The 24,834-nt window shown below is 40.8% G+C and overlaps 1 protein-coding gene across 4 annotated transcripts in view; it reads left to right on the forward strand.

Moving 5' to 3' along the window:
- Window positions 1–24,834, forward strand: part of afdna (afadin, adherens junction formation factor a) — a 203,092-nt gene that overhangs the window by 35,558 nt on the left and 142,700 nt on the right. For all 4 annotated transcript variants that reach the window (XM_072265966.1, XM_072265967.1, XM_072265968.1 and 1 more), the window contains exons 3-6: window positions 11,138–11,253; window positions 18,470–18,627; window positions 19,995–20,161; window positions 21,751–21,908. In XM_072265966.1, the coding sequence (XP_072122067.1) occupies window positions 11,138–11,253; window positions 18,470–18,627; window positions 19,995–20,161; window positions 21,751–21,908 (599 nt within the window). The remainder of the gene's footprint in view (window positions 1–11,137; window positions 11,254–18,469; window positions 18,628–19,994; window positions 20,162–21,750; window positions 21,909–24,834) is intronic.

Here is a 24,834-nt window from a genome sequence, read left to right on the forward strand (position 1 = left end):
ATGAGCAAAGTCATAAATGAATACTTCTCATTGGAATTCTCTAGGGAGAAGGTTATGGAGGCTGGACATTTAAGTGGTGGGTATGCTGATAATCTGGAGTATGTATCAGAAAGGAGGAAGTATTAGAAATATTGTTGCATATCAGGTTGCTCAGTAAGGGAAGCAAGGGAGAAGATTTTTGGGGCTTTAATGGTGATTTTCACATTTTCGTTAGCCGTGGGTGAGGTGCTAGATGACTAGAGGATAGCTAGTGTAATTTACAAAGGGCTATAGGATAGGCTTGGAAACTACAAGAGGCTGAGCCTTGCATTGGGAGAAGGGAGGTTGATTGGGAGATTCTGGGAGACTGTTCCTGTTCACTTGGAAAGGCAGACTGATTAGGAGGAGTCAACATGGTATTGTGCAGGTTGAGATCATGTTTCACAAATCTGAGTATTTTGGGGAAAATTAAAGGCAGAATGGTAGACTTAATTTACATGGACTTCAGTAAGGCTTTTGATAAAGTCCTACCTGGTAGGCTGGCCTACCATAAGCAATATTTGCTGTCAAACTGGATTCACTATAGTCCTTCCTTTTCTAAAATTGATCGTCAAATCAAATCGTTAGTGACAGTATCGGAAATCAAATAGTTAAAAAAAAATTGACTAAGGAAAAGTAAAGTTACTCGCAAGAAAAGACTTTTTTTAGATAAGTTGTAGAATATTAACTATGGTACTAAGCACAAAACAAAAATCTTGAGCTTATAAAAAACCTTCGTACGGTAATAGAAAGTTTATTATTTTTTTAACACCAGAAAAAAAAACTGATACTGGAAGCACGGAACATTAATTAAAGGGCGGTGTCCATATCAGATGGGTAGTTGTCATCCAAAAAACTTCGAGCAGCGGTTGTGGAATGGAAGACACGATGGGATCCATCAGAAAGAGAAATGCTTAGGCGTGCAGGGTATAATAATGCCGGTTTAAGATTTTTTTGATAATATCCCCACATCAGAGGTTTTGGTTCAGCGGATGCCGGCTTTGGCCGCGGTATACGATTGGCACGGTCGAGGAATGGAGGATCGTTAGGAAATACTGAATTAAACGTATCTTTTAAAAGTTGAGCAAAGAATATTAAAGGATCTCCATCCTCAACATCCTCGGATAGACCAATTATACGTAAGTTCTGTCTTAATCGATTTTCAAGATCGATATCTTTGGATTTAAAATGTTGCAGTTGTTTAATGGTCGAAGCTAAATTCTGCTCCAAGTTCTCAACTTTTGAATCCGTCTTCTGAGATTTAATATCCAGTTCAGACATTTTACTTCGATGTTTTTGAACTTCACAATGCAGGGATTTCAGAGTTTCCGTGATTGATTTTAAGTCTTCATTCAGACTTGACGTTGTTGCTCAAATTTATCAGATAAGCTTTCAGATTTTGACGTTGTTCCTCGAATTTTTCCTCTAAAAACTTCATAGCTTCATAGGGTAGCTCCGTTTGTTTAGAGTCACCTTTTCTTTTTCCTCCATTCCCGTCAGAATCTTTCCTGTCTTTGATTTTGGATCTTGTACTCATTTCTTTAGATTCCACAAGTGCAGTTCAAGAAAGAATCAATAAGGTAAAATAAATCTTCTGGTGTAGGTAAAAATTGGTTAAGTAAGGGAGATCATAGGTTAAAAAAAAGATAACGGGAATGGAACGAAGCCAAAGGCAATCTCACTCCATGAGTGCTCCCTGCAGAATCCTTGAAACCATTCTCTCCATGTCTATTCGCTCTGTCTAGACCTCTTGAATTTTGATGGGTTTCAATAAGATTTCCCCCCCTCATTCTTCTGAACTCCAACAAGTACAGGCCCAGAGTCAAACAATTATTGCATTTTAACCCTTTCATTCCCGGGATCATTCTCATGAACCTTCCCTGGATCTTCTCCAACGCCGGCACATCTTCTCTTAATTAAGGGGCCTAAAATTGCTCAAAATACTGCAATCTGACCAATGCCTTATAAAGCCTCAGCATACTTAATTGCTTTTATATTTTAATCCTGTCTAAATAACATGACTATTGTATTTGCCTTCCTCAATACCAACTCAACCTGTTAGATAACATTTAGGGAATCCTGCAAGAGAACTCCTAAGTCCCTTGAACCTCAGATTTCTGAATATTCTCCCCATTTAGAAAATAGTCATGTCTTTATTCCTTCTACCAAAGTTCATGACCATACACTTCCCTACACTGTAATCCATCTGTCACTTTGCCCATTCTCCTCATCTGTCTAAGTTCTTCTGCAGAATCCCAACTTCCTCAACATTACCTGCCTCTCCACCTATCTTTGTATCATCCGCAAACTTGGCGCCAGATCCATCATTTCACATCTACATCATTGACATATAGCATGAAAAAAAAGCAATCTTAACAGAGACTCCTGTGGAACATCATTAGTCACTGGCAGCCAACCAAAAAAGGCCCCTTTTATTCTCATTCTACGCTAGTATCTTCCCTGCAATACCACGGCCTCTTAACTTGTTTACCAGCAGCACCTTGTCAATATTGTTGCTGTTCCTTTCTGCACCTTGTAGCGCATCAGGCACCAACCTTGCTATTTTAGTATTTTTGTCTGCCTTTTTTTAAAATGAGACCAAGTTGCTAGCTCTATGCTCAACCCAACACAAATGGAAAGTGTGCAGAGAACTGGCCAGATTCAAACCCGGGACCCCTCCCTTTGAAATTCAGTGCATATGCCACTGCACCACCGGCCAGCACCTTGTCAAAGGCCTTCTGAAAATTGAAGGAAACAACATCAACTGACTCTTTGTCTATCCTACCTGTCATCCCCTCAAAGAATTCCAAAGATCTGTCAGGCAAGATTTCTCCCTAAGAAAGCCATGCTGACTTCAGCCTATTTTATCATGTGCCTCCATGTACCCCAGTACCTCATCCTTAATAAATTCTAACATCTTCCCAAACATGAAGTCAGGCTAACTGGCATATAATTTCCTTATTCTGCCTCCCTCTCTTCTTAAAGGGTGGAATTACATTTGCAATTTTGCAGTCCTCCAGAACCATTTCAGAATCTAGTGATCATTACTAACGCCTCTCTTCTGCTATCTCTTTCAGACCCTGGGCACTTACCCACCTTCAGATCTTTCAGCTTTCCAAGCACCTTCTCCTTAGTAATAGCAACTACACAATCAGCAATCACCTCTGATCTGGGCCGACATTTACGTGCCGGGCGGCACCTAATTAGTTAACTTGTTTATTTCGGCTTTTTTTCTTAAAGATGTGCTGGGTGCGTCCCGGCTATCGCTGCATTCTTCGCGGATCGGTATCTGTCCACGGCCCGGGGGTTGGGGTGGTGGGACACTGAGGTGTCGTCTGTTTCCATCAGGGCAGGCAGGTCGGTCATCTTCTTCTATGTCTGCCTGCCTCGATGTCGAAAGTCGAGGTTCGTCGCCTGCTGTGGCTGATTGGAAGGCTTGCTTGACTGCTCAGCTTCGCACACTTTTAGATCATACAGTTCTTTGTAAGCACTCAAACCATCCTGCAAATATGCCCTAAACCGACGTGCCCTTTCAAAATTGATGTTGTACTTTATCATTTGCAGCGAAAATCTCACGCAGTTGCCTCACGTTCAGTTCCTGGACAACTTCACTTTCGGTCCATTCACTACTGCATTCGGTTTTGATCGTTATCCTTTCCTCTTCCAATTGCATCAGCTCTTCATCTATCAGTTCTTGGTCATGGGATGCCAAAACCTCTTCAACATCATCTTTGTCAACTTCCACAAGCCAAACTCACTTTGTTACTTCGTTCACCACGATCCAAATGCTTAATTATGTCTAGTTTTATACTAAGTGTAACACCCTTACGAGCTCTTTCAGGCTTTACCGATACCTTAGAACTCATCTTGCTAATGGCTGCTCAAAGGCACGTGTTTAAGCAATGCTGGCGAGAATGCAGTTCCAAATCCAGGGGAGAGCGGCTGCTTTTTCTCTTAACAGTGAAAACACTTTCTGATAGCGAAAACACTTGCTGATAGCGAAAACAGGTAACTAAGGTGGGTCTTTCGTAACAGTGAGGTTTAGTAAAGCGAACGTTCGAAAAGCGGGGGACACCTGTATTATAACACTGCTTTAGTTCGTAACAGTTATGGACAGAATTTATCACTGCCATGTATTTTGATTGACTGTAAATGAACAAAATAAGCGCAGACACCTTCAAGAATGGATTTCCTTCACTGCCTTCCTGCATAAAGTCAAAAACAATTATCAAAAAAATCACTGCATTTTGAATCGAAATGATTTCTAAAATTTCTAATGCCCCACCTCCCCCTTGTACCCCATCCGTTATTTATATACACACATTGTTTCTCTTACTATCCTTTTTCTCCCTCTGTCCCTCTGACTATACCCCTTGCCCATCCTCTGGGTTCCCCTCCCCTCCCTTTTCCTTCTCCCTGGGCCTCCTGTCCCATGATCCTCTCGTATCCCTTTTGCCAATCAACTGTCCAGCTCTTGGCTCCATCCCTCCCCCTCCTGTCTTCTCCTATCATTTTGGATCTCCCCCTCCCCCTCCCACTTTCAAATCTCTTACTAGCTCTTCCTTCAGTTAGTCCTGACGAAGGGTCTCAGCCTGAAACGTCGACTGTACCTCTTCCTGGAAATGCTGCCTGGTCTGCTGCGTTCACCAACAACTTTGATGTGTGTTGCTTTTTTTTAGTTTAGTTGATTAATTCTGTTTAGGTTAGTTTGTTTTTGGGGAGGGTTATTATATATATTTTTTTCCATTTTCATGATTTTTGACTAGATATTTCTCTTCGTTCTGTATTATTCATTGGTATCCTACATGATTGGGAGTTTTGTCAATTAAGTATTTTTTGGTTTTATAATCAGTCATGTTTATTATAACAATGTACTCCCAATAACTTTGTACTGCTATTATGTTATGTTTATATTTTATGAAACTAATAAAAAGATTGAAAAAGAAAGAAAGAAAAGAGAATGGTCTCCTATGGTTTTGGGAGTCTAGGATCAGGACAAAACCTCAGAATAGAAGGATGTCCTTTTAGAACAGATGAGGAATTTCTTTAGCCAGAAGCTGGTAAGTCTGTGGAGTTCATTGCCACAGATGGCTGTGGAGGCCAAGTCATTTGGTATATTTAAAGCAGTTGTTCATGGGTTCTTTAAGGATGCCAAGGTTGTGGAGAGAAGGAAGGAAAATGGGGTTGAGAGGGATAACAAATCAGCCATGATTAAATGGTGAAGCAGACTCTGGGCTGACGGCCTAATTCTGCTTCTATATCATATGGTCTTAAGTGCTACATCCGCCCCTGGACAGCTTTCCAGGTTAGGTGGCATTTACCTGTAAATCTGTTGGGGTCATTTATTACCTCTTATTTTAGTGTGGTCTCCTACATTGGTTTGATTTGGTTTATTATCATCACAGATACAAGAATACAATACAAAATTTGTCATCCATTTTTGTCCATATAGATCAAATAATTTCACAGTGCTTTGAGGTAGAGTAAGATAAAACAATAGCAATGCAAAATAAAGTGTAAGAGCTACAGAGCAAGTGCCATGCAAATAAACAAAATGCAAGATCATAACTTGTAGATTGAGGTCAAGAGTCCATCTTATTGTATAAGAGAGCTGTTTACAAGTCTGATAACAGTGGAATAGAAACTGGCTTTGTTTCTAGTACATGGTTTTGTATTTTCTGCCAGGTTGGCAGGGTAGAAGAGAGAATGGGTTGGGTGCAATATTTGATTATGATGGCATAATGCAGTGAGAAGTATGGAGGAGAGCCTAGTTTCCATGATGTGGTGAGCTGTATCCAGAACTTTGAAGTTTCTTGTGATCACATGCAGGGCAGATGCCATACTAAGCTGTTAAATATTCTAGATAGATGCTTTCTGTGCTGCATCATTAAAAAATTGGTAAGGGTCAACAGGGATATGCCAAATTTCTGTAGTCTCCTGAGGAAGTGGAGGCATTGGTGAGCTTTCTTGGCTATGATGTAGTGGTTGAACCATGACGGGCTATTAGTGATGCTCGCTTCCAGGAACTTGAAGCTCTCAACCTCAACACAGTTGACGTAGTTAGGAACATGTGCACTGCCCTGGCCCTTCCTGAGGTCAATGACCAGTTCTTTTGTTTTGCTAAATTTGATGGAAAGGTTGTCATGACAGCATGTCACTAAGCTCTGTCTCCTTCTGGTACTCGGTTATTTGAGATATGGTCCACTATGATGGTATCAACAACACACTTGTCTATGGAGTCAGTAGAATCTGGCCACAGAGACATGAATATACAGGGAATAGAGTAGTGGGCTGAGGATGCATCCTTGTAGAGCAGTGGTCCCCAACCACCGGGCCACAAAGCATGTGCTACCGGGCTGCGAGGAAAAAATATGATTTGGCGATATGAAACAATGTGATTTGGCGATATGAAACGATATGAGTCAGCTGCACCTTTCCTCATTCCCTGTCAAGCACTGTTGATCTTGAAATAACCTACCAAATCATGCCAAATAACACATAAAACCTAAAATAACACTAGCATATAGTAAAAGCAGGAATGATATGATAAATACACAGCTTATATAAAGTAGAAATAATGTATGTACAATGTAGTTTCACTTAACAGAATCGGGAAGATTAAGCCAAAACAGATCTGTAGGAAAAAAAAATCGGCATGTACACACATTCGCACACAAGTGCCCGCACAAGGCTTCATGGTCATGGTAGTCTTTCTCGGGGTAAACACAAGTGTCCCGTATTTGACTGCTACTTTTGTCCCTTATTTGGGAGTGAGAAAGTTGGCAACCTTATCTGTAAAAGACATGTTGAGGTGAGTTTCACCCCACTTGAACACACCCCCTCCCCCCGGTCCACAAGAATATTGTCAATATTAAACTGGTTCATGGTGCAAAAATGGTTGGGAACCCCTGTTGTAGAGCACCAATGCTTAGAATAATCGTGGATGAGGTGTGCTGCTTATGCTTACTGATTGTGGTCTGTTGGTCAGGAAGTCAAAGATCCAGTTGTAGAGGGAGGCTCTGACTCCCAAAGTCCAGAGTTTGGTGATGAGTTTATTTGGAACTACTGTATTGATTGCGGAACGGCAGTTAATAAACAGTAGTTGGATGTAGGTGTCTTTATTGTTCAGATATTCCAGTGTTGAGTGTAGGGACAGAGCTGGTGTCCATTGTAGACCTGTTTTAGTGGTAGGTAAATTTTAGTGGGTCAGGGTTGTCTTGCAGACTAGAGTTGACACATGCTATGACCAGCCTCTTGAAGCGCTTCATGATGGTAGATGTAAGAGCCGCTGCACGGTAGTTGTTAGGTATGTTGTGTTTCTTGAGTATAAGGATGATGGTGGTGACACCTGATGTAGATTGTGGGGACTGCTTCAAGCATTTTCACTTTGTCTGCTGCAACAATTGGATCTCCTGCTGGCCACCCATTTCATTTTCACTTCCCATTACCACACTGCCATGTCTGTCCATGGCCTCCTCTACTGCCACAGTGAGACCACATAAAGGTTCGAGAAGCAGCACCTTGTATTCTGTCTTGGTAGCCTCTAACCTGGCTGCGTGAACTTCGATTTCTGGTAACTACTCCTCTTTTCTCCTCACCCGCTCCCTTCCCATTGCCCTTTGTTTTCCCTTATTTTGGTGACCTTCTCACCCCTCCTCCCCTCCCCTTTCTTCATGTCCTGCCATCACCTCCCGCTAGTTCCCTGTTTGTTTACTTGATAGTCTACTGTCCTGTCCTCTCAGATTCCTCCTTCAGTGCTTTCAGCCCTTTACCTCTTCTATCTATCTTCTAGTTTCTCACATCATTCCCTTTCGTCCTGGACTTGCCTATCATCTGTCAGTTTGTGCTCCTGCCCCTTCCTCACTTTTTTAATCTGGCTTCTGTCTTCTTTTCCTGTCCCGGTGAAGGGTCTCAGCCTGAAACATCTGCTGTCCACTTCCTTTAATAGAAGGTGTCTGATCTGCAGAGTTCCTCCAGCATTTTGTATGTGTTCCTTATTGTCTTCCAGCACTGCACTTTTCCTGTAGTGGTAACACTTTATTCTGCATTCTGTTTTTGTTTTCCCTGATGCTGCCTCAATGCATTTTTGTAATGAAATAATTTGTATGGATGGTTTTTCATTGTACCTCGGTACATGCATGATTGATTTGTTATCTGACAATGACAGTTAGATTTATGCAATTCTGTTGTGTTCGTAGGTGGCTGCTTAGTCCAAGTTGTTTGAAATGTGTCATTTGCATTGGGGATGTACCAAGACAAGTCCCCAGTGTGCCAAATATGTTGACATTCTTTATTTTTTGGCCCAGAATCCTGAAAATTTTAATAGATCTCTAGAGTACACAACTATTGCATGCCAAGAGGAGACCAATAAGAGACCACTGATGCAGCAAAGTGAAGGAGCCTCAGGACCATGAGTGCAAACAAAACTTCAGAATCAACAGATATTTATTGTTTTGTTTATTTACAACCAAAGCTCAGTACATTTATTATTGAAGTATGTATACTCTAACTTGGAGGTTGTCTCCTTACAGACAGCTGCAAAACAAAGAAACCCAATAGAACCCATTTAAGAAAAGATCGTCAAGCATCCAATTTGCAGAAAAATACATATAGAGCAAACAATAAAAATAAGCAAATAACATTCAGAACTGGTGTTCACGAAAGTGAGTCTACAGCCATGAAGCCAGTCACACCTGATCCAAGAGCCCGTTAGTTGCAGGCCACAGCCTCAGTTCAGAGCAAAGGTGAATAAACCTAGTGGAATGAACTGACACCCTGGCCTTTCCAATCTGGCCTGCTGCTTAAATCGACCATACCTTACTCTTCGGCTTGGGTCCTGCCATCTCGAATTGGTCCGTACTCTACATTTCCAATCCAGCATGGCACTTAAATCAGCCAAACAGCAGGTTGTTACTTGCTCTCGGCCCAGGTTGCTGCTTCGACTCTGCTTCTCCTTGGTTCTGTTGCTTTGATCATGCCTCCAAGTCTGCTCCAGCGCTGGCCAAATGTTGGTTCACTACCACTCTAGAGCATGGGCCCAGGTTCTGCTGCCTTGATTCGGCCTGAACACCCCACACTGCAGCAGTCTGCACTTTCGAGACTTCAGTTCAATCTCAAACATGCCAGGTCATACACACAAGTGGTTCAAAAGCTCAACTCCAACAGGCTATTGATAGCTGTGTTCATTTCCTGAAAAGGTGTGTAATAAAGTAGTTATAGCAAGTCGTCAGTGTGCTTCACCAGCTTTGTAGTGTGTTCATTTGGGAATTGAAAAAATAAAAGCTTGCAACGTTCATCGTCAAATACAACGAAGTCATGAAAGATTAGAGTCTTTTATCCACCTTGTATAATGAGCATGAAGTACATTTTTATGGCACAGGAACAGTATGGCCATTTGGTGAATTGGCTGGTGCTATGTAAATGGAATGAGCTGCCAGACAAAATAGTTGAGGCGTGTACAATATCATTTAAGAAGGACTGGATAGGTACATGGATGGCAGGGCTTAGAGTGATATGAGCTGAATGAACACAGTTGGGACTAGCTGGATGGGCAGCATGGCCTACATGGGCAGATTGGACTGAAAGGCCTTTATTAATGCTGGATTGCTCCAGAACTGTTAAAATGAGAACATGCAGCTTATTGCTACCAACTTAAGGGCACGTAGGGGTGGGAAATGGTCTTGCATTTGGTATTTTTGTCATTTTTTATTTTTTTATAACACGATTTAAGATCCTATCTGGGGCTATATAGATTTGATTGAAAGAAGAGATGCTAACTTGTAATTTTGAAGGTGCATCACCTTGGTTTTGGAATGTTCAACAAAGGAATTAGCTATTTTCCTCTTAATCAACTGCTTTGAGTATGCTATACAAAACTGATCATTTTCTGTAGTAATCTGAATATAACTAATATTCTGAATATAACTGCACTGGTAATTTGTTTACCTTTGAAGGCTGATCATATCTTTGGAGTGTGCCCAGAACTGAATGTAGTTCAGTGCATTAAATTTGGATGCTAACCCCAACACAAAACATTGGTCTTAAAATTTCCCCTTGCCACTTTATGATAACAAATGGAGTTTATTGGTAGTTGCAGTCTGAAAGTATCCAGAAATTTTGGGAAGCTTGTGCATATTTAACAAGATTCCTGCTGCTAATTTTGTGTCATATTAAGGTAGGTTTACCACATTTCAGTCATTTTGTCATCAAAAATATGAATGTAAATAATTTGCTATGGCAGGGTTGTGAATGCGTAGCTAGGTGTGTATTATATATCACATCCATTATTAACTAAATGGTGAATTATTGCTAAAATTCATTGGGCAAACATAAATTAGTGCTGCCTTCTAGCACTAGTTTGGTGAAAGAAAATATTGGTGAGGCTTGGGATGGGGGTCGATAATTTGGGGGGAAATGTAATAAATATCAAGTTTCATGTTATACTAATGACATTTTGTAATGGGCCAGTATTTGTATGGATTAGGGAAGTAAATTCTGAGCAAGTGTTCATTTTGAAGATGAATATGTCAATATTTCTACAGTGCCATGTTCTTATTAGCAATCGAACTACATTATTAGTCCATTAATACTGCAGGTGGGATTTGTAGCTTTCGTACTTTATAGAACTTCAGAACTGGTTTCATTTTAGATATTCCAGTATAGCTGTTGAAGCCAAAACTAGAACAATGTATTTTCTTCAAATTTTCTTCTGCATCTAATTATTGCAGTCAATTTCAAAAATAGTTTTAACAGATTGTCATTTAACCTCATTATTTAGTAGCTGAAATATGTTACTAATAACTTAGAAATCTGTTTCTTGTTCATGGCAATTACAGCAAAGTGAACGTGAGTATTTGCATTTAGTCTCACCTGTTGTTTTCTTGGAATTTCAGGATGAAATGCTAAAATAAAAGCAGAATGGATGGAGAAGCATTTTTTAGTTTGGTCTCAGTTATGATAAAAGCTTATTGACCTATTCCTGTTCACCTATCTTATGGTTTCTTTAATATATTAGACCTTCATAGATTATAACTGCGTAGATATTGAAATTAAATAATAATTGTTTTAATTTAAAGTAATCTGTCACGTGGAATTAATTTGTGTGAATGTTTTTATTTAGAGGAGCGTAAGCTTGACAAGGAAGAGAAGCCTCTGGTTGTACAATTAAACTGGAACAAGGATGATAGAGAGGGAAGATTTGTTTTGAAGAATGAAAATGCCTTCCTTCCACCAAAGGTAAGAACTTTCATAGAAATATGGGTATTTCAGAGTGTTTTGCATGTTTATTATATTTGCTGAAATGTAGCCCTTCAAAGACTCATGATCAATAAGCTGCATAGTGTAATGAATGATAGAATATCTTACTGATTCCATCAATGATATATCTTCTTAGCCTGCACCATAAGGTTGATCTCTCTGTTGCTACATTCTTGAGAGGAACAGTGCATTACAGTTAAAACTTGATATTTAGTTCTTGTTAACTAATAAATAATTCTCAGCATCCTATATCAAGCTTCAGTAGAAATGTTTTCTCAAGTGAGCTATGGTAATTGCTTTTTCCTGTGCAGCTGGATTGCAGTGAAGGTGACTATATTCCCGTTTTCAAATTCATGACACATCTGCATTCTTATTTCCCCGAGATGAGGTTGAACAGTGGGGCTGTTCAGAAATACTAAATTGCAAACACAAGAGATCCTGCTTATACTGGAAATCCAGAACAGCATGCACAAAATGTTGGAGGCATTCAGCGGGTCAGGCTGCAACTGTGGAAATGAATAAGCAGTCGACGTCTTGGGCTGACACCCTTCTTCATGACTGGAAAGAAAGGGGGAAGATGTCAGCAAAAAGAGGGAGGGAGGGGCAGAGGACAAGCTAGGTAAGTGGGGGGGGGGGGGAGGAGTGGAAATTAAGTCAGGTGTAATTCTAAATTACAGCCAGAGAAGGGAGGAGGTATTCCCTGTAATGTTAAGGAATATGGCATTTTGAGAAAATATGCTGTCAAACTTTAAGACAAACCAAGTTTGCCCTTTTTGCATTCAAAGTGGATGAACTCAAACTTGTTGCCACAATTTTTTGTCGTGCGTTAAATTTTGTTTTAAAGCTGTATTTTCCTTGATCCATGTATTACACATTTCTCTCAGATACTGCTATTCCGGAGAACAAAAGGTGGGCAAGAGCTGGCAAGCGAAAGATAGGTACAGGTGAGGAAGAGTGATAAGCAGATCAAGGAGGGAGAGTGACCCAGGCTGGCCTGAGAGCTGTGGAGGCGACTGAGGGTTGTAAATGGGATCTGTTGGGAAAGGAAGGTAGAGTATAAACAGGCATTGTAGGAGTGGACAGTGTTAGTGGTCAGGCTTTGGCATGAACAGGTGGAGGCTCTAAGCAAGTTTCTAGTAAGCTTTTATTTTCACCATGGATGTTTCTAATAGTTCACCATTAAAGTTTCTAGTAAGCTTTTATTTTCACCATGGATGTCCAGTCCTTATATACTTCCATCCCCCATCAGGAAGGTCTCAAAGCTCTCCACTTCTTTTTGGGTTCCAGACCTAACTAGTTCCCCTCTACCACCACTCTGCTCCGTCTAGCGGAATTAGTCCTTACTCTTAATAATTTCTCCTTTGGCTCCTCCCACTTCCTCCAAACTATAGATGGAGCCATGGGCACCCGTATGGGTCCTAGCTATGCCTGCCTTTTTGTTGGCTTTGTGGAACAATCGATATTCCAAACCTATTCTGGTATCTGTCCCCCACTTTTCCTTCGCTACATTGACGACTGCATTGGCGCTGCTTCCTGCATGCATGCTGAGCTCGTTGACTTTATTAACTTTGCCTCCAACGTTCACCCTGCCCTCAAGTTTACCTGGTCCATTTCCGACACCTCCCTCCCTTTTCTAGATCTTTCTGTCTCTATCTCTGGAGACAGCTTATCTACTGATGTCTACTATAAGCCTACTGACTCTCACAGCTATCTGGACTATTACTTTTCTCACCCTGTCTCTTGCAAAAATGCAGTCCCCTTCTCGCAATTCCTCCGTCTCCGCTGCATCTGCTCTCAGGATGAGGCTTTTCATTCCAGGACGAAGAAGATGTCCTCCTTTTTTAAAGAAAGGGGCTTCCCTTCCTCCAGCGTCAACTCTGCTCTCGAACGCATCTCTCCCATTTCACGCACATCTGCTGTCACTTCATCCTCCCGCCACCCTACTAGGAATAGGGTTCCCCTTGTCCTCATCAACCAGCCCACCAGCCTCGGGGTCCAACATATTATTCTCCGTATCTTCCGCCACCTCCAACGGGATCCCACCACTAAGCACATCTTTCCCTCCCCACCCCTCCCCCCCCCCGCTTTCCGCAGGGATCGCTCCCTACGCGACTCCCATGTGCATTTGTTTCCCCCCCCCACCCCCATCCCTCCCCACCCCCATCCCTCCCCACTGATCTCCCTCCTGGCACTTATCCTTGTAAGCGGAACAAGTGCTACACATGCCCTTACACTTCCTCCCTCACCACCATTCAGGGGCCCAGACAGTCCTTCCAGGTGAGGCGACACTTCACCTCTGAGTCGGCTGGGGTAATATACTGTGTCCGGTGCTCCCAATGTGGACTTCTATACATTGACGAGATCCGACGCAGACTGGGAGATCGTTTTGCTGAACACCTACGCTCTGTCTACCAGGGAAAGCAGGATCTCCCAGTGGCCACACATTTTAATTCCACGTCCCATTCCCATTCTGATATGTCTATCCACGGCCTCCTCTACTGTAAAGATGAAGCCACACTCAGGTTGGAGGAACAACACCTTATATTCCGTCTGGGTAGCCTCCAACCTGATGGCATGAACATTGACTTCTCTAACTTCTGCTAATACCCCACCTCCCCCTCGTACTCCATCTGTTATTTATTTATATACACACATTCTTTCTTTCACTCTCCTTTTTCTCCCTCTGTCTCTCTCACTATACCCCTTGCCCATCCTCTGGTTTCCCCCCCCTCCCCTTTTTCCTTCTCCCTGGGCCTCCTGTCCCATGATCCTCTCATACTCCTTTTGTCAATCAACTGTCCAGCTCTTGGCTCCATCCCTCCCCCTCCTGTCTTCTATCATTTTGGATCTCTGCCTCCCCCTCCCACATTCAAATCTCTTACTAGCTCTTCCTTCAGTTAGTCCTGACGAAGTGCCTCGGCCTGAAACGTTGATTGTACCTCTTCCTAGAGATGCTGCCTGGTCTGCTGTGTTCACCAGCAACTTTGATGTGTGTTGCTTTTATTTTCTTTGTCTATTAGTAGCTAGTGTAGTCAGAATGGATCTAGGGTTAGTGGTATGTTCATTGTGTGAGATGTGGGAACTCTGGGAGACCTCCAGTCTCCCTGATAGCTACATTTGCATGAAGTACAGCAAGCTGCAGATTCTTAGAGATTGTGTTAAGAGTTACAGGGAGGTTATCAGCTGTAAGTTACAGGAAGCAGGTACCTGGGTGACTGTCAGGAGAGGAAAGAGAATAGAAAGAAAACGTAGAGTACCCATGTGGCTGTTTCCCTCAATAATGTGTGCCACCTTGCAGGAGCAGACGGCCTAACGGAGGCAAGCCACAGCGAGTATGGCTCTGTTCAGAAAGGCAGTAGGGAGAAGTGGTGTGCAGTAGTGATAGGGGATTCCTTGGTTAGAGGAACAGCCAGGAGATTCAGTGGACACGAAAGAGACACCTGGACGATATGTTGTTTCCCAGGTGCCAAAATCGGGGATGTCTCAGATCGGGTCCACAGCATTCTAAAAGGAGAGTGAGCAGCCAGAAGTTATGATGCATATTGGTATCAACAACATGGATTGGAAAAGGGAGAAGGTCCTGAAGAGAGAATACAGAGAGTTAGGTAGAAATCTAAAAAGCAGGACCTCCAATATCATAATCTTTGGATTGCTGCCTCTGCCATATGCCAGTAAGGAAAAGAAGATAATTATTGTTGGCAGAATTTCAGATGATAATGAGGTGTGCAGGAGTAGGATAGATCAGCTGGTTGAGTAGTGCCAGAGCAACAACCTCGCACACAGCAGAACTCATGGAGGAATCAGAGTGGAAAGGATCAGCAGTTTCAAGTTCCTTCGTGTCAGCATCCCTAGAGGATCTATCCTGGGCCCAACATATTGATACAATTACAAAGAAGGCGCAACAGCACCTATGTTTCTTTCGGAGTTTGAGAAGAATTGGTATGCCACCAAAGACTCTTGCAAATTTCTACAGATGTACCAGAATAGCATTCCAACTAGTCACATCACCATTTGGTATGGACGGGCGACCACAGGATTAGAAAAAGCTGTGGAAAGCCAGCTCCATTATGGGCACTTGCCTCCCAGCATCCAGGACACCTCCAAAAGGTGATGCCTCAAAAATCTTTTTAGAGCAGCTTGTGATTGAGCTCTCTAGGTGTAACGCTCAGCTATATTGGCTCGTATTTATCTCCGGGAAACACCGTCTGCCACCCACCTTATCTCCCAGTTACGTCGGTGGCTGTACAAATGCCACCTGATTCGGCTTCAAGCATCAATCATCAGCCAGCACACAATGTATGTTTCACCAATTACACTTTATAGATATTACTAAGTCTATGAGATTAATAGAAGTACAATACAAAAAGGAATGGAAAAGACGCCAGACTTATCAAAGTTCAATTTCTTCATGTACACGTTGGAACTCAGGACCTCATTTCTTCCCTTTGCGATCCACTTGGACCCCTTTGACTCGCAGCTCGGGACCACCCGGAGTGATCGACCAGAGCACTCCCCATACCTCCGTCGTCCTCACGGTCTCTACTCCAACTCCCCGCCCGGAGTGATCGACCAGAGCGCTCCCCATACCTCCGTCGTCCTCACGGTCTCTCCTCCAACTCCCTGCCAAAACCCCCTGGTTGCCAGCCGTATGAGACAGCATATCACCCCAAGAAAGAATAACATGGACACCCATTGGTTCATTTACTCTGTTATCTATATTATAACCCAAGCAAAGTGCTAGCTAGAGACTTTATCAGCATTTAACATAACAAAGAAGCCATTTTAATTAACATACACAGTAACATAAGAGATTAACATAACAAAGAAGCCATTTTGATTAACATAGAAAATAGGTGCAGGAGTAGGCCATTCGGCCCTTCGAGCCTGCACCACCATTCAGTATGATCATGGCTGATCATCCAGCTCAGAACCCTGTACCAGCCTTCCCTCCATACCCCCCGATCCCTTTAGCCACAAGGGCCATAGCTAACTCCCTCTTAAATATCGCCAATGAACTGGCCTCAGCTGTTTCCTGTGGCAGAGAATTCCACAGATTCACCACTCTCTGTGTGAAGAAGTTTTTCCTAATCTCAGTCCTGAAACGCTTCCCCTTTATCCTCAAACTGTGACCCCTTGTTCTGGACTTGTGGAACATACACAGTAATATAAAAGAAGAAACCCCTTACATAGGAGAAAGGCAATTTTGGTTTGGGTGTTGTATAATGAACCAGATTTGATTAGGGAGTTTAAGGTAAAGGAACTCTTGGGATTCACCCTGCTGTGTGAGAGGGAGGAGCTAAAGTCAGATGTATTAATATTACTATGGAATAAAAATAACTACAGAGGCATGAGAGAGGAGCTGGCCAAAGTTGATTGGAAGGGGATAACAGCAAGGATGACAACAATATAAGAACCCATGGTATTACAAGAAAGATATGGAGAGCTTTATTGACTGCCAGGAGGCAAAGAGTGAGAATGAAGGCGGTCATTATGATTGGCTGCCTGTGACTAATGGTGTTCTGTAAGGGTCAGTGTTGGGACCACTTCTTCACATTATATATCAGTGATTTGGGTGAAGGATTTAATGACTTTAGCCATGCTTGCAGATGATACAAAGAGATTGAGGGGAAGGTAATGTTGAAGCAGGGAGTCTGCTGAAGGACCTAGACAGATTAGGAGAACGGGTGAAGAAGTGACAGATTGAATATTATATAGAAAAGAGGCACATACTACTTTCCAAGTGGGGAGAATATTCAAAAATCAGAGGTGCAGTTGGACTTTGAGTCTTCATACTGCTCACCTGCTCACCAGAGTCCTCTGTCCTGGCTGAAGGTTGATCGGCCCTCTGGCTTCTGCTTCCGCCTCACAACTTCATACGTCTACTGGGTGATGACCCTTCTTCTCCCAGGAATGAGGTCTTTGGAGCTTCTGTTGGCTTTTTTTTTTGTAGCTCTGGTTTTTATGAGAAGTGGTTGCTAGCCCCATGCCCAACCTTCCTCCTTTCGCAGCTGGTACTGAGATTGTCCGTGGCAGAGTTGAGTCCTTGTGGAAGATTCCCTAAATGTTAACTTACGGGTGGAGTCGGTGGTAAGGAAGGTAAATTCATTTCGATAAGACTGAAATATAAAAGCAAGCATGCGATGCTAAGGCTTTATAGGATTGGTCAGTCCACACTTGGAGTATTGTGAGCAGTTTTGAGCCCCTTAGAAAAAATTAAAAAACAATGACACGGACAGATGGCTCTTCTTACAAATGAATTAAAATCTGCAGAATTGAAAAGATCTTCATCAAAATGAGGTAAAGGATTTACATTTTTTTTCATTAACTTTGGTAAGAAAATGTGAAATTAAAAAAATGTTTGCATGCCAATTTAGGTTTTTAAATTTTGAATTTGGGTTGAACCTTGCTTTTTTTTTTCATCCTGTCAGTTCATTAATTTGGTTTTGCTTAATTGATTTGACACTGTTTTGGGTAGTTTCAACTTATTCTTGGTGGTTATCGTGGATTTTAACTCAATTGATATTCTTACTGAGTAAAAGCTGTTGAATTATGAATCATTTTCTGACATTGGACAGTTTTGTTGTTTTGTCCTGGATACCAGGTAACAATATCTATTATGCTGTATGGAAATAAAATCAGTCTATGATTTAAATTTCTTACAGAGATTTATTTGAGATTTAAAGTTAATACTTTATAATGTTCCTTAAGAAATATTAAGCATTAAAAATGCACTAAGGCTTTTGTTGCAATATGCTGCTTGCTCTTGTGATGGCTGTTTATATATGATCTGTGTTGTGATGCTGTAACGAGCAAGTTTTTCAGCAAGTACTTGAGCGTCTGATAGTAAGCTCAACTTTAACTTTTGACTTTGAACTAAAATTCCATATGACTTCCTAAGCTTTAAGGATATTAGACATTCAGCCTAATCAGACTGAGCGAGCTTGCCAAAGGAAGATTTTTGCATGTCACTCATGCATAAAAAGAGTTGCAATTGATGAATTTGAAGAACTTTTTGCTTAACAAAAGTAAGATGGAGATGACTCAGAATGGCTATAAATAGGAACTTGCAAATAGATGAGTGGTTTCTGAATAAATTATGGAACAAGTTGACTAGTTTAATTTTTTTTTTTCTGATGGTAGTGTTGAAGACTACATGCACCAGAACTAAGTGATGTTCTGTTATCTTGATTTGCAGAAGTCTCAGAGTAATGGTCCAGAAAAGGAGAAAGAAGGTGTAATCCAGAACTTTAAAAGAACACTATCAAAGAAAGAGAAGAGGGAGAAGAAGAAGCGAGAAAAGGAAGCACTAATGCAAGCTACAGATGATGAGAGACCTATCCCCAGTGGTGATGGGTAAGCAGTAACAAGCTGTTATTACTTCACAATCTTCCTCCTCCGATAGTTGTTCCTCCAATATTCAATTGAGCTTTATTGTATTCCAAAGTGGTGGTCTCCAACTTAACACTAGAAAACTATCTTGTTACATTCTCTGAAGAAAATTTGAATACAGTATAAAATTCAAGCTGTGTATGTTATTGGGCTTTGAAGAGTACTTCTAAAATATACATGGAACTAGAAAAAATGTTAACATGATTTTAGAAGAGTTATGATTTAGAGCCATGTCATTTTATTAAATGCATATTTCCTTTTGATGTACAAGAAATCTGTTGACTTCTGTCACTGGCTCTCAAAGCAGCCTCATCAGTTCTATTCCTGCACTCCTTTGTAAATATTATCCCTCACATGCCTATCAACCTCAGCCTTATTCTTCTACCATTTACCAGGATTGCCACCTTTGCATTCTATTCTCAACCATTCAGTAGAATAATGGAAGGTCTTCTTAACAGGTGCATGGGGATAAAAGGTTATTCTTGCCCCAGATTAATGTCAGTATGCTAACAAACAGCACTTAGCAAAACCCTCACCTCCTCAGCTAAATGTTGCTTGCCATAGTTAGATTATACTGATTTGGTGAATTTTAACTGAGAGTTAAGAATGACAATCCATGATGTTGATGCTGAAGTTAAGTTAAAATGGGATATGGAAGCCAAGAAAAATTGGGGGAAAAAATCCTACAGATGTTGGAAATCTAAATTAAAAACATTAATTGGCAAAAATGCTTAGCGAAGAACAAAGTCGATGATACAGGTTGACACCCCTTTTGTCTTTGACCTTTTTTTAAACAAAAGAAAAAGAAATGAATTGAGCTTGGTCAGAATAATAGGAAAACCTCTTTCTGTCTGGATTTCTTATTGCACTAAGAAATTATTCTTGTGTTGGCCAGTGATCTGAAGAACCGTGTTGAGGTTTCTCAGGGCAGAGTTCAAGACTGAGCTCCCTGAAAAATCATCCCCAAAAATCTCAATCCAGAATAAGAAAGTGAGATAAAAATATAAATAACAGCACAGGTCACAAAAATCCCTTGACGTGCTTATTGACAACAAGCAAGATTTTTGTTCTTCAACCCAATCAAACCGATGTGCAACTTGACCAAAGAAAAAACCTTAAATGTTAATTTCCTTATCAGAATTACTGTCCACAAGTCACAATTTCATCACAATTTCGTCACCTGTAGTAAAAATGATAATAAGTTTGTTCTCGAGAGTTTCTGAATTTATATTTTCAGGTTTATTAAAAGATACTAAAATTTTGCATGTTTTCTGTGGAATAGTTATTTTCTCCAATGTAACATTTTAGTGGTTAATGTCTTTCTACCACAGTGAGAACTCAAGTTCACATATTGCAGCAGAAGTATACAAAGACATGCCAGAGACTAGCTTCACCCGTACAATATCTAACCCTGAAGTAGTTATGAAAAGAAGACGCCAACAAAAGCTAGAACAGAGAATGCAAGAATTCCGTAGTGGTGATGGACGGCCTGACTCAGGTATTGACATCTGTTGTCGGCATACCATTTTCAATGTTCAAACAAAATCAGATATTGAAGTAAAGGAAATTTTGGTAGTTGTGTTGATGTCAAGAACATGGCAAATGATTGTTGTCCATTGAGGACTTGTAGGATGAGGGTTGTGGAAAAGAATTTTGCACCACAAAAAGCACTGGTGGAACTCAGCTGGTCAAGCAACAATTGACAGTTTGAAGATCCTTCATCTGGACCTGTTCGAGCCATGGACTGATGGAGGTGAGGCGGTGGTGAGTTTAAGAAGTGGAGATAAAAGAGTTACTGTAGATTACAGAGAATAAGGGCATTGAAACCTGACTTGTATGACTCGGTTTAAGCATGGAAGAAAATCTTTGGTTGCCAGTATCCTTCAGTAACGTTGTGGCCCGAGAAGTTTGAATGGGAGATTAAGATGAGTGGAAAACTAGGATAAATCAAATCAGCATTGAAAAAACCTGGTGGTAAGAATACAAATGGAAATTTCAGCAGGAGTTAGATTTGCATAGCAATACATGCAGTCAATGTTAGAACTTCTTGAAAATGGAGTTTGTGGAATTTGGAAACTACTTGTGGTAAACTAGTAACTGAATGTATGGGACTGCAATGAATTGCCCCAAGTCATTTCTCAGAATTAGTGGGAGGGTGTACATGGTGGCCCGAGGTGGAAAGTTTTAGCTTTTCTAATGTTTGGCTAGGACAAGTTGTGCTATGCCAGCAATAGAAGTTAGATTGCAGTGTAGAATGTCAGTGCATGTTTTTTTAAAAAAAAAAGCTGGTGATTGTTCATGGATATTGCAAACAAGGGTAAAATGTACATGTGAGAGGGTATATCCTCTGAGAAGGGGAAATGGTACTGAGACAGGAGATAATTCTAAAAGGACAAGTGATACTCACTGGCAAAGTTTTTATTATTTCTGATTTCAGCTAGAATGTTAATAGGAAAGGTGGATTGTTGTGTAGTTGAAATCGGGCAGGGAGCATTGTGGGGAGAGATTGAAGACTAGGCTTGTTTTCCCTGGAGAGAGAGAGGCTGAGGGATGACCTGAGAAAGCCATTGACAGGGTAGATAAGTTACTTTAAAAATGAGGGTATTGTTTTACGATGCGACAAGGAAGATTTAAAGGAGCTGTTGGGGTAAATGTTTTTATAGTGTGATTGATATCTGGAATGTACTGTAGAGGAGGTGAAACTGAATGCACTTAGAGATGTATTTAGACAGACACTTAAATAAGCAAGAAACAAAAGTATTGCTCGATGTTTTGGGCTGAGATCCTTCATCAGGTCTTGATGAACGGTCTCGGCTTGAAACATCGCTGCTTGACGGTGGATATTCCTTCAGTGTTTTGTATGTGTTGCTCTGGATTCTCAACATCTGCAGAATCTCTTGTGTTTAATCTCATTTACCCAGATTAGGAGACTATCTTAATGTAGATGAGTAAGGTTGGCATGGATGTAGTGGGCTGAATGACCCATTACAGTGCTATACAACTCCAGGACTGTATTACAAAAATTCCTGGTCCAGTTCTAATTGAACACTTATAAACATTATGAATTTGTATTGGTTTTTGATTTAGGTGGCACTCTTAGAATTTATGCAGATAGTTTAAAGCCGAATATCCCCTACAAGACCATCTTGCTGTCAACAACAGATACGTCAGACTTTGCCGTTGGAGAAGCTCTTGAGAAATATGGACTGGAAAAGGAAAACCCAAAGGAATATTGTGTAGCTCGGGTATGTACATGTATATACCAGCTAAGAACACATTTTCATTGAAGAATATCTTGGCAATTAATTTTTTGATTCAGTAAATAAAAATGTTAGTCACTGAAATTGCAAAAAAGGTTCAATCCCAGATAAGTGGTAGATAGAGTCCAACCCAGATAAGTGTGCAGTGGTTCATTTTGGTAGGTCAAATATGATGACAGAATATGGTATTAATGGTAAGACTCCTGGCAGTGTGGAGGATCAGAGGGATCTTGGGGTTTGTGTCCATAGGACATTAAAAGCTGCTGCGCAGGTTGACCATGTGATTAAAAAGGCATACGTTGTTTTGGGCTTCATCAACCATGGGATTGAGTTCAAGAGCCAAGAGGTAACGTTACAGCTGTATAGAACTCTGGTCAGACCCCACTTGGAATACTGTGCTCAGTTCTGGCCACCTCACTACAGGAAGGATGTGGAATCTATAGAAAGGATTTTATAAGGATGTTGCTTGAATTGGGGAGCATACCTTATGAGAATAGGTTGAGTGAACTTAGCCTCCTTGGAGCGATGGAGGATGAGAAGTGACCTGATAGAGGTACATAAGATGATGAGAGGCATTGATCGTGTGGATAGTCAGAGGCTTTTTTCCCAGGGTTGAAATGGTTAACATGAGAGGGCACAGTTTTAAGGTGGTTGGAAGTAGATACAGAGGGGGTGTCAGGGGTAAGTTTTTTTTACGCAGAGAGTGGTGAGTGCGTGGAATGGGCTGCTGGCAACTGTGGTGGAGGTGGATACAATCCAGTCTTTTAAGAGGTATGTGGAGCTTAGAAAAATAGAGGGCTATGGGTAACCCTAGGTAATTTCTAAAGTAAGTACATGTTCGGCACAGCATTGTGGGCTGAAGGGCCTGTGTTGTGTGTAGGGTTTCTGTGTTAAGTTTTCATTATAGTTGATTCTTCACATCAAGAATTTTAATTTATAGGTGATAAAAATCCTTTAGGAGTAATTTTCCACTAACTTATCAAATGCTTTTAGGAGTCTGATATTAGTCTAATTCCATTCTGTCCCTGATTGGGAGCTAGTATTTACTTTTGTACTGTTCTCCATTTCCAATTTGAATGATTGCCGAAGTTCATCTTGGAATACAGATCACATTGTATAAAATAATTGGATCATTGTATTTTTTGATCCTTAAAATGTCAGATGCTACCCATTATCACTTGATGCATTGATTTTCAGCAGGCACATGCTATAACATATGATCTTTTTACAAATCGTTTTAGCATCTCTGCTATTTGAAGCGCACGCGTTTACAGCCAGCAGTAAAGTGTCAGGTCTGCTGAGTATGTTGTTTAATGTCTTTTGAAGTAATGTAAACCAAAAAGCAATAGTTAATTATGTTGAAGTCAGACTGGTTCATCAACTTTGTATAGTGCATTACTTTTTTTGAGTTTTTCTACCAAAATAAAATTCACTCTCAGTAAGGTATGGAAGCACTTCACACCCTGACATAGCTAAAATGTCAACGGTTCAAATTAAACAGAACCACTCCTAAGCATCAAATATCAGTTGACTCTATTTCAGGACACATTCATGAGATGCAGATAGTTTTCATCTCGCATAAAATAGCTTGTAGCATTTTTAACCTTGAGACTTTTTTCAACCCACCCTTGCAAGCCATTTCCAGCAAATAAAGGGGCCAAATTAAATCCAGGAGAAATCTTTTTGTAAATGTTATTAACTGTATGTAGTTCAAATTTCTTTGAGCATCACATTTTGCACGTCACATTGTTTTTGTAAATCTTTATATTTATAAAGTGAAATTCAGATAATCCAAAAGCATCAGTGCAGTAGCAGCAGTGTTGAAATTTTCCATTCATTTAAGATTGATCATGTTTATATCAATGGCTGATCAGATTTGTTAGCTGTTATTAAAATGTTTACATTTTTGAGTTATTCCAGTATCTGCATACACATGATTAGCTGGTTCTTATTAGGCAGTTTGAAGTAGCTGGTATGTTTGCTGTCTTACATTGATGTAAATTTTTCAGTAGTCATCCCTGATCCTTTTTATGCTCCGTAATGCAGTTTCAACTCCACCCCCCCACCCCCACCCCCACCCCAGCGGATGTTTGAATAACTACGGGGTCTGATCCTGGTGAGACAGATAAGTTAACAGAATAGGTAGTATTAGAAGGCAGAGATTGGCTATGAAATCACTAGTCTGACTTCTGTGGCTAAGACATTCCCTCAAAGATCATGGTTAATTTTGTCAGATAGTTTACAACTGTTGTCTTCCATAACATGATGTTGCCTCTTTTGTTTTGAGGGGTGTTTTTAAAGTATTGTTTGGTCTCTGGTTCTTTTCTCCATTGGTGAGTTCAGCATACGACACTGGTATACACTTGTCCAGTGCCCAAGCAATAAATGGAAATCGAGAACTGCAGTTGTTGGACATCTGAAATAAAAACAGAAAATACACATCATCCAAAAGAGAAGCTTAACATTGCGGTTCAATGATCCAACATCAGAACTGAGATGAAACAAACAGTATTATTGTGCAGAGGTTTGGGGAAAAGCCATTCATAAAGCCATCTGATTGATAAATATAGAGAGATTGGACAGTGTCAGCAGAGAAGAATTGAGCGAATATCACAGATGGATGCGTACAATGGAAATGGCCAGTTCTGAAACAGAAAATAAGCTACCAGAAGTTGTGGAATTTGATAACGAGTCCTGAGGCTGCAATTTACCCTGATGGAAGATGAAGTGCTGTTACTCGTGCTTATGTTGAGTCTTGTTGGTAACAGTGCAGGAAGTTACTGACACATGGGTCTCTGAATGGTATCTGTTATACCTCAGTGAACTTGTACTATATGATTGAATTGCTGATGCACTAAATCAAGAATTCATTTTCTTTGTAATTGGTACCTTGTTATAAAGATTAAATTAA

The sequence above is a fragment of the Mobula birostris genome, chromosome 8, assembly GCF_030028105.1.
Source record: "Mobula birostris isolate sMobBir1 chromosome 8, sMobBir1.hap1, whole genome shotgun sequence".
Lineage (NCBI taxonomy): Eukaryota > Metazoa > Chordata > Chondrichthyes > Myliobatiformes > Myliobatidae > Mobula > Mobula birostris.